At 41.1% G+C, this 10,531-nt stretch overlaps 1 protein-coding gene across 1 annotated transcript in view; it reads left to right on the top strand.

The window, feature by feature from the left end:
* LOC308409768 (uncharacterized protein) overlaps nucleotides 1-8,291 on the top strand; it is a 9,197-nt gene extending 906 nt beyond the window's left edge. Inside the window, exons 2-5 of the mRNA XM_080902747.1 lie at nucleotides 294-345; nucleotides 2,883-3,038; nucleotides 6,445-6,540; nucleotides 7,691-8,291. Coding sequence (XP_080758873.1) covers nucleotides 2,934-3,038; nucleotides 6,445-6,540; nucleotides 7,691-8,008 — 519 coding nt within the window. The 5' untranslated portion in view covers nucleotides 294-345; nucleotides 2,883-2,933 and the 3' untranslated portion in view covers nucleotides 8,009-8,291. The remainder of the gene's footprint in view (nucleotides 1-293; nucleotides 346-2,882; nucleotides 3,039-6,444; nucleotides 6,541-7,690) is intronic.
* Nucleotides 8,292-10,531: the final 2,240 nt, after the last annotated feature.

Raw genomic sequence — 10,531 nt, forward strand, 5'->3', positions numbered from 1 at the left:
TGTGATTTTGTTTTGATTTTATATACTGTTTTGTTTGTTTGTTTGCTTGCTTTAATCAATTTTAAATCATGCTTTTTATTTGTTTTTGTTTCTCTGTAAAGCACTTTGAATCACCTTGTTGTTGAATTGTGCTATACAAATAAATTTGCCTTGCCTTGCCTAGTTACTCCCAATTTACATAAATAAATGTTTATTTCAATCCAAGCTAAACTTTCTTATAAGAGATTGGTGTTATGGCAGATTACTCAGTGACATGTTTTGTAATGATAAAGTTTTGATTTGTATTTTTTCAGCACCATCTTCACCACCAGGAAAAAAATCTGCATCAACTACAAAGTAAAGCAGGTAATTTTACTCAGAGGACTTGATGCGTTAAATTTTGGAAGGATATGATATTGTTTTATACAAGCTGAGTAGTGGATGGTGATACCACCTAAATATTTATACTGGTTTTGTGGTGGGTTATTTTAGTCATACAAATGCCAAATCTAAATTTTGAGAATTTTTCAGTTCGGTAAATATATTGATGAGTTCATGGTCTGTCATCCAGTGTCACCATGAGTATAGGCGCAGCCCTTTAAGTGGGTATTCCCCTTGTGCGCGCAGCACTGAAGTATTTTAGTCCACGCCCACCTGCTGTGTGGGCCTCACCCTGGTCTAGTATAAGTTACGGTGAGACCAGGAAATCGGCTCTACCGTTTTTCTTCAGCCAGCCAGAAGATGTCCAGCGAGACCATCCGTCTGTGTCCATCCTGCCAGACCGGCTACATCATGTCGTATGACCGACATGCCGTCTGCGTGGGCTGCCTCGGTCCTCACCATGCGGACCTCGCCCTCACACCTTAATCCTATTGCTGCTCCTGTTAGCTCCTCCCGCCAGAGGAAAAGCAGCGGAGGTCAGCCTTTTTCAAGGCTGATGCTGAGGAGGCATTCCCACTAAGAGAGGCACTCGCTGGAAGAAGCCATCGAGTTCTTCGATGGTGGGCCGGAATTGGATGATTCCACCCACCGTGAGGAAAACGGCAGTGGTGGCAGCTCCACTGCCTCCCAGCTGGGCAGTGTGGAGCAGGGAAATTATTTTACTGCTATTGTTAAATAATTATCAACAGTACCATTGCATTAAGAATATAATCTGCAGCATGGATATTGCATTCAGAGGTTTAAACAGTGTCTCTTTCAGAAAGACTGAGGAGCAGGCCAGACGAGGCCATTTGAATTATTAGGTTATTCAAAATGATCATTGCTGTAACAGAGTAACAGATAGCTTTAAGAAGGCCTTAAGATGCTTATGCACACAGTTATTATGTTTAGTAGAGGTTCTTGATTAAAACATTTATTTAGTAAAAGTCATATCCATAGTTTCAGTTCGATTATTACATATACGAGAGTGGTTTCTGTCTCTCTGTCTGGTGAGGGGTCAGGAGCTAGTCGCGAGGTGAAACAGGGTGCAATTGTGGTTAGCACACAGACGCAGACACACACACACTTTTAGTTAGATTCATTTATGGGGGAAAGTTTAATTATGTTTTGCTGATGTTGCAAAGAGCAGTTTGTCGCAGAACTGCTGCTGAGGTGTCAAGATGACAAGCGAGCATCCGGCAGTGACAGGATGCACCTGTTATGAAGATGGAAGACGATGTTCTTTTTAAACTGTGTTAAAAGGTCATTGTGGTTTTGATTTGACGTATGTATATATCCTGTCTGTGACGTATGAAGGGGGCGTCAGTAAATCAAACCCTGATGCTTTAAAAATCTGTGTATGCTCTGATTAAGTCGAAGATTAATTCCTGTCTGTGTACAGATTATTCTTCCCACACGTGTGTATTCATTAAAATCATTGTTAGACCAAGAGCTTCTGGACCATGGGTGGTTTGTACTCTCCTTCCTCAATTTTGAACCTTAACAGCAGCCTGGTGACAGAAGGGTGGATGAGCCGACGCTCATCCACCCCTGGCCTTCACATGTCGGCAAGGACGCCGCTCCCAGTTGTTGGTGCGCTGCTCCTGGATCTGCCTGGCATCATCCAGGAGGCAGCTGGTGAGAAGGAACTTCCCGTCCCTCAGCCTGCTCCACCCCCATCTGATGATCTGGCGGGAAGGTATGGCTCCACTCACTCTCGTTGCCCAGATCCCATCTGGCCTCAGTTCCCAGGGATGATGACCAACCTCTCTGAGGCAGCAGCAGAGCCAGCGAAGATTAGAGCGCCGGTCTCTACCTAGGGCTTCACAGAGGGCTTCACAGACCGGAGTTTTCCGCCTGTTCCCCCTCTGGAGCCGAGCCTCGCTTCAGTTTTCGGCACCAAAATGACCAAGGTCGTTGGACAGCGACCGGCCCATCCCGCCAAACTTGACCAGCTGATAGCAAGGTTCACTGATCGCGCACATCAATGCACTGTTCAGTCAGCTGCAGTGACTAACAACACTGATTTGCTAGCGTTTGTCATCTCCAGGAAGGTGGAGGAAGCAGAGCTGCCAGAGGAGCTGAAAGGCTTTCTCTGTAAAGCCGCTGACACGATTCTGAATATGTGCGCCACTTCAGCGGTGTGTTCCTCTCGCATCGCTGCCTGGCAGACGATGGTTCAGAGGGCAACCTGGCTCCGCCTCTTCCCTCTAAGATTATACAATCTCACAGGGAAATAGTGCAAGCAATTCATAACATAAAATTTAGAAGCTTAGTGGAAGATAATACTTTATGTTAAGGGTTTAGTCTGCATACTGAACAACTCCACTTATATGGATTTATGTCTGGATGTGTAAATTAATCTTTTGCATGTTAGAAAATAAAGTCCAGGTTGCAAAAAATGGTAGATTTTTATTTTTTTTATTTTTTTTGATTGAATCAGAATTTTGGCCTTCAGATTTTTTTTGTCCTCTCCCATCCAGGTCAGTGCAGCGTTTCATAGGATCACGACCCTGAACCTTGAACCAAAGTTCATGTCATCGTTGGACTTGTATTCATCCAAACTCCTGTCCTTGTTTCAAGCCAAGAAAGGTGCTGCTGGACAACGCCACAGGGCACAGTTAAACCTTCTGCTTCAGGTAAGGAAGATTGCATTTTCTAACCACAAAAACGTTCCAACACAGCATTGAAGAGGCCCTTCCACTAAAAACGGCTCTGTTCAATATTTTAGCTCCACAGGTGTTCTTATGGAACGCCAGGACTGCCATAATGAATTAATTAAATACACCATTAAATAATTAATTAAATGTGGCAATAATTAATTAAAATTGGAATTAATTAATTAAATAAATAGTTATGATATATGTAATTAATTAATTATTGACACATTTAATTAATTATTTATGTATTTCACGTTTTAATTAATTATTGACACATTTAATTAATTAATTATTGACATATTTAATTAATTATTGACACATTTAATTAATTATTTAATGATATATTTATTTATTTCATTTTGGCAGTCTTGGCGCCTGGCTCTCATCATGAAATAATTTTATCTGTCAGCCTCACCCATCAAACTCAGGGGGCGGGGTTAACGCTGATCGAGTCAAAACCATTGCTTTGGCCTGGTGGCCATTGTTTCTAGCACACAACAACCGGCAACAACCCTGTTTGTGTGTTACCAAATACCGTTTTAATATTTTTTTAGCCGAGAATGTAGTGGTTTAATCTTCATGTGTCTGGTCGGTTTGTCAAGATACAGCCTCTTTGCAAAAGTGTTTCGATGATTTCGGAGACGTCTGCCCAGTCTCACGGCAAAGCGTGGGATAGACCCGCTCGCCTCGCAAGCAATCCCACCGACAAAGCGCAGGCCCCGGTACACAGCTGTAGTAACCCCCGCTGACTTCTTTTACTGAGGTTATATTTATCGGTGTTGTATTTCCTGATGTTCTTATGTGTCCTACGTGTTTCAGTCGCCAATTCTGAATTATAACTAACATTAAAAACATGTTTAAGGAGGAGAGAGAGCAAATAAATCTGTTTAACATCTGATCTTTGGGTTTTTGTTCAGTAATCAGCGTGACCTGTGTATAAACACATAAAAGAGATAACGTTGGTGTTTCCGTCATGTAGTAACTGCTGGCTTTAACTGTACAAAGGTTGTTCGACACTATGAAACACATACAGACTTCATGATGTTCGGCTAATATTTTTATTGTGAATATTAATCATGCTGACCTCGCTCTGTACACCACGCAGCGAGGTCAGCATATCCACGATATCCTCAGCTCCATGAGTTAACACAAAGTTTCCCAGCTGACTATCTAACTGCCAACTATTCCAGAGACGTGAAAATATACAGCATAAAGAAAAGTGTAAGAGACTCAGCAGCAGATTAGAATAACAGTTATACATTTAATAAATCACCAAATGAATCCAAGAAACGAGCAAACCTGTTCCGACAATTTGAGTTTGTATTCCCTCAGCTGCAGACTTGCTGCTGTTTAAATGTTTGAAAAGGAAGATTAGATATAAAAAACGTCAAACATAGACTCAGTCTGCCTTCACATTTGATATGAGGCCAGCACGTATAGTGGCCTCAGCAGGCTATTACTGAAATACACGTGCTATATCATAAACTATGATATAAACAGGGAGGTCCTATTAACATGTTTAGTTTTAAAGGACACCTTCCTGCCTTTAGTCTCATTCATGAGCAGTATTCGTTTTCTTCTAACATCCAGAAGTCTGCACAATGTGTTTCATAGTTTGTAACCAGCCTTTGACAGGTAAACATAACATGACCGAAAAAGCAAAAAAAAAAAAAAAGAGAGAGAGAGAGAGAGAGAGAGTGTTGACATAAGAAGAGAAAATGCTCTCAATTATGGAGACAGGCAAATGGTTCATTTATGTTTGATGTGTGTTTATTCCTCCCTAAATATCGTCGGTGAAGTTCGCCATGCATGTCAGATTTTCCTGCGCATTTTTATACCTCTGCCAACAGAGAGAGAAAAAATCACATTCTAACAGACAGCTGGTGCTTAGAATACAGTTGAATAACTATTAAAAAACAGATGATATTTAGATGATAGTTCAGTCTAACACATGTGCCAGTGAACCATTAAACGTCTGTGAAACTATGCAGTTATGAAACGTAACTTTAACCTCAGCCAAACCGATTTGCTCAGTTGTAAATAAAACAGCGAAGTAAACGTGACCCGACAGACAGAACCTGAGTGAATGAAGTCCAGCGTTTAATCACTGAGAGCTAAAACTCAGCTGAGGTTTGAAAGCTGTGTGCTGGTGATTGGACATCAGCCGCTGATAAAGCTGGCTCGCCTATAAAGTGCTCTGTAAGGAAACAAGCTCCAGCAGCTCTGCGCTCGGGGAAAATACTATATTTACTTATCTTGTGCAGAAAAATGCGCTGACATTGCTTTATATCGAGCACCGGCTGCCCAGTTAAACTGTGACTATCACCAGGTAACGTAGGCGTGTTTCTTGAATTAGCAGCAGGTGTTAAACAGCTGACAGATGAGGAGGAGGATGCATGCAGGTAAACTGAGGGTCTGCTGAGCTGATCGCTGGTTTCGTGAGAAAAATGTCAGCTCGTTCTTTATGTTACAGAAGCACAGAGACACAAGACCAGGCGGAAAGAGACGATCGTTCGGTGAAAATGAGAATCTGCGAATGCAACATGTGGAACACGGAGAGTGGAATATGTAAACAAACCGGTTAATGTACCCCCTCGGTGCGCTCTGCATGCTAACTGTTAGCAGAGCTAGTGAAATCTCTGAAAACATCTGAGCACTTTTGCAAGCATGTTCTATGTTGACAACCTGACCAGACATACGGCGCGACATTCGCGGCTAAAACACTGTTAAAAGTGTAGCTGGTGACAGAAAAACGGGGTATTTTAAAACTACACCACTACCATTGCTGCCTGTGATTTGATCTGCATTCTGGGATAACTGGCTGCCCCAAGTCTACACAAGCAATCGATTATCTAGGATCGACCTGTTTTGACTTACTTTGCACGGCAACCAATCAAATGTTAGAGAAGCTGCATGGGCAGCGTTAACCCCGCCCCCTGAGTTTGATGGGTGAGGCTGACAGATAAAATTATTTCATGACGAGAGCCAGGCGCCAGGACTGCCAAAATGAAATAAATAAATATATCATTAAATAATTAATTAAATGTGTCAATAATTAATTAAATGTGTCAATAATTAATTAAAATGTGAAATACATAAATAATTAATTAAATGTGTCAATAATTAATTAATTACATGTGTCATAACTATTTATTTAATTAATTAATTCCAATTTTAATTAATTATTGACACATTTAATTAATTATTTAATGGTGTATTTAATTCATTCATTATGGCAGTCCTGGCGTTCCATATGTTCTTACCTTGATGGTGGGTGTGAAAACAGGTCAACAACAGAAAAAAAATAGTTATGTTTAAGCTAGAAATGGTGAGTCATGTTTTAAATGTGCAAATTTTGCCTCAGTTGAGACTTCCTGTTTTACAGAGTGGAAATTCCATCGAGAAAAAACGAGAAGTCATCATCAGATGTTTCATTGACCATCTGGGAGAGGATCCAAGTGCCTTAATCAAAACCTTTGAGGTTGGTGCAATAAATCTGTTTTAGGAATATTAGTACCGTATTTCCCGGACTACAAAGCGCACCTGAATATTAGCCGCACAAGCTAAAATCAGGGGAAAATCCTGTTTTGTACATACATTAGCCGCACCTGACCAAAAGCCGCAGGTGTTTCAATGTTGACTTATCATATGTAAGAGAATATGCACAAAGGGAATTGTCAGGAAAGAGATGGCTGTTTGGAGACACACCCCTTTTATTAATATCTTGAAAAACAAGTTATGGGTACATATTTGCATAACTTTTTAGGTATATGTACAAGTAGCGGTAATTACAAGTAGGACACATGTACTGTGCTTCATAAATGAGTAACAAATGTAGTACATAACAATAACCTGCAGCACACCAGAAAAATAGATTCAGACTACCTTTTAGGCTCAGGTGCAGCGACACGGCTTTAACAAGAAGAAAAGTCAGTCATTCACCACCATCTTTCTCTTCTTCCTGCGCACTGAAACCACCAAAGTCCTCTTCTCCAGTGTCGGAAACGAACAGGCTCAGGATGGCTTCGTCATCCACTCTCCGCTTCTCTCCTTCGTTGTCACTTTCAAAACCAAAGAAATCCTCATTGTCAGTGTCAGAGTCGAACACCCTCAGAAGGGCCGTGGCGGTGTCCTCCTCTCCATCATGCAACAGTCCAGCCCTTCAAATCCGTTGGTGATCGTGGATGTTTTCACACTGGACATGTGACCAACATACCACTCTTGAACCCCGATACTGTGTGTCTGATCACATGCCCTTCCGCCAGGCAACAGCGGAACAAACAAAACAAATCTTACGATATGACAAAAATCATGGACAATCCATAGAAAAGCCGCGCCTGACTAAAAGCCGCAGGGTTCAAAGCTGGTGCAAAAAGTAGCGGCTTATAGCCCGACAATTACGGTAGTTTATTTTAGCTTGTGAGATCATAGAAAAGTTTTAAGATACTGTTCTAAAGAAAAAAAAACACTTCAAAGCATACAAAAGAATAGCATTTGCATTTGCTATTGCTATAAGATTTTGGAGCACAGTGTCTACATATTATGAGTACCGGTGATGTCATACAAATGAAACTTTTTGTTTCAATGTTTGGAAATATGTGAGCTTAAAACAGTTGTTTCTCTTTTTAAAGGACGGTGCTGATGCTGTCTTTGTTGAAGAGGCTTTGGCTGAGGAGGTGATGAAGATTTACCTGCTGCAGAATCAAGACAGGTCAGGCGAACCTACTGATGTGGGTATTGTTATTGAAGGCGTTACTGTTCTGGGCAAACTTGGGAATTTGAGCAAAGTCTGTTGCTATCTTTTGGGACTGTGCTATGCTCTGGATCTGAAATACCCCAAGAATTTCAAATGCACATTTGAAGCATTTCGAAAAGTGTTCATGGAGCTGGATCCAGGAAACCTTTCTGTCAAGGTTCAAAGACTGAAAAATGACCTCTGTTCATTGTAGACAAAATTTCACAGGGCTGTTCTTAAAGTGTTAGACTTGTTAAGTGACATGTAATGCTCATCAAAAGGTTCAGTTGCGACATTACATTGTTTTGACATTCCTGTTCATAAATAATGTTTGTACCATAAACTGTGTTTTTGTATTAACTTTCCAGATTCACATTAAGGTGTAAATGGGAGAGTATCATTATGGATGTTTTTTGGTCACTCTTTAGTTATAATCTTCCCAATTTTTTGGAATCAAAATAAGATGTTCAAAAACTATGTCACAGTGCAAATGGGTTTTTTTTCACGATTTATATCTTTTTGGGATCTTAATTTTATTTTTGTCATTTGACCTTTTCTGAAAAGGTAAAGCACTGCGTTCACTTGAGCCACTTTTATTCTTTGTATGTGTAACCGGTGTGATTCTGCGTTGTGTCTGATAAAAAAAGGTAAAAGAAAGAAAGACCTCCAAGTAAATAATTTGCCCACTCCAGCTCCTCTCCCACAGGGGAATTGTAGAAAAAGGGCTGGCATTTATTTTTACATTAAACATAAAATATGCATTTACACGTAACATATTTGACATAAGATAAAACAAAAACAACATGAAATCTGACATACCTGATAAAAAAGGTAAAAGAAAGAAAGACCTCCAAGTAAATAATTTGCCCACTCCAGCTCCTACGACCAAATACAGACAGTGGGGAAGAGGATTAGCTCAACCCACCACAGCTCCCAAGCTAGCAAGGAATACATATTCATGCTATCATTTATGGCGCCTAAAACACATTTATGACACACACATACTACACACTTATAACATCTTACAAAAACAGGCTCAATAATGACAATAACTGAATTAAAATCGCAATCATAAACATCAGGGTGGTTAAATATGAATTATGTGTGCTTTAAGGTGCTGGAAAGAAATGACACCCACCTCTCCCACAGGGGAATTGTAGAAAAAGGGGAGAGGCAAAAGGGGTACACTGTATTTATAGTATTGCACCAAAGAAGAAGAAAAGAATGAGGAGGGGCTCTAACTGATAATGAACACAACTACAGGCTTGGAGGTCCTAAAAGTCAGGTATAAAAGGAGAAGTTTGGAGGTTTAGAACACATTTTGTGTAATTATAACAATGTTATTTATGACTCTGTTACATTCACCCCCCAAGAATTACACAAAATCCTAAAGGGTACACCAAAAAAAAATATAAACCCACAATAACAGATACAGTGGCCTCAAACAAATTCACATCGCATATACAATGAATTAGATCAGCAACATAGCTTCCTCCAAGGAGGATAAGAGACCTGAGACCTGCTCGGCGCCTAGCAAGATCCCAGGACTTTCTATAGACAAAATGAGGTGCCATTTACACCACACAAAACAGGCCATAATATCTATGGGCGTCACTATCAGACTGCACAGACTGACAAAATACAATGAACTCTGTGCCTGTATTATTCTTTTCCAAAAACAATAGCAATGAAAAACATACAGAAATAAGCAAATTCACACATCAATAACCGCTGCTTGAACAGGTTCAACACCAAGGAGTGTTTCAAGTTGAGCCATTGATTCAATCAAGCGACGAACTGGTTTAATGATTCTACCAAAACGTGTGGTAAGTCCTTGATCCACGTCCACATTTTTGGGTTCAAGAGAATGAAAAGTGTGGGACGGGAAAGCAGCAGGGGAGCCTGGGGAGGCTCCATCACCAGCCAGCCCACCAAGATCAGAAACACCCATTATGGGAGGGGTCCCATGAACGCCATCTTCGACCGGGTCAGCGGCAGATTGCTGATGGATCCATGATAGTGTGCGGTCATCACACTCGCCAATGCTGGAGACGGAATCCACAGTCCAGGTGGCAGGAGGTACAGCTCCTGTGCCCCCAAAAGATGTCACAGACCCATCCAGGTCAGACTCAGCGGGGCCACTGACCCGTCACATCGCCAATCCGCGATCCACCCCTCCTCCTTCTGCTGCCGCTGTTTTCCCGCCTCCTCTCTGCAGCTGTGTGCCAGAATCCTGTGCCCTGCACTTTGACTCACAGGTTTTTATATCGCGTGTGTGATCGATGCCCCGTAATTTGGCTTGCAGGCATCTCTGTCACGTGTGAACTTAAAGGGCAAATACGTAGGTGATCATTTCTGTCACTTTCATATTGTTGCCTCAAATTATACAGGCACGGATTGTAATTTTTTTTCTCTATTGATATTGGCTTTTACAGCCTGTTTTAATTGAGAGGAGAAAACAACATTTTATTTTCTATGGTGTTTTTGATTCTTTGATGTTTTTTTTCTTCTCCCCACATTTCATTGTTTTGTGAAGTTTTGCATAATTGTGTGTGGGGGTTAGGCTCGTTTTTTTTTGCTGTTGAACAGTGATATCTCACTTGGGCCAACATGTTAAGTGAGGAAACTGTGGATAGCGCTTTGCCTGATCTGTTCTCTGCGGGGAGTAATATGACCTTTGGTTTGGGGAGGGGTCATCAGATTGCTCCAAAGTTTTTTGGGAGGGGTAGGCCAGTAG

Source organism: Rhamphochromis sp. 'chilingali' (assembly GCF_963969265.1).
Source record: "Rhamphochromis sp. 'chilingali' genome assembly, chromosome: 14".
Lineage (NCBI taxonomy): Eukaryota > Metazoa > Chordata > Actinopteri > Cichliformes > Cichlidae > Rhamphochromis > Rhamphochromis sp. 'chilingali'.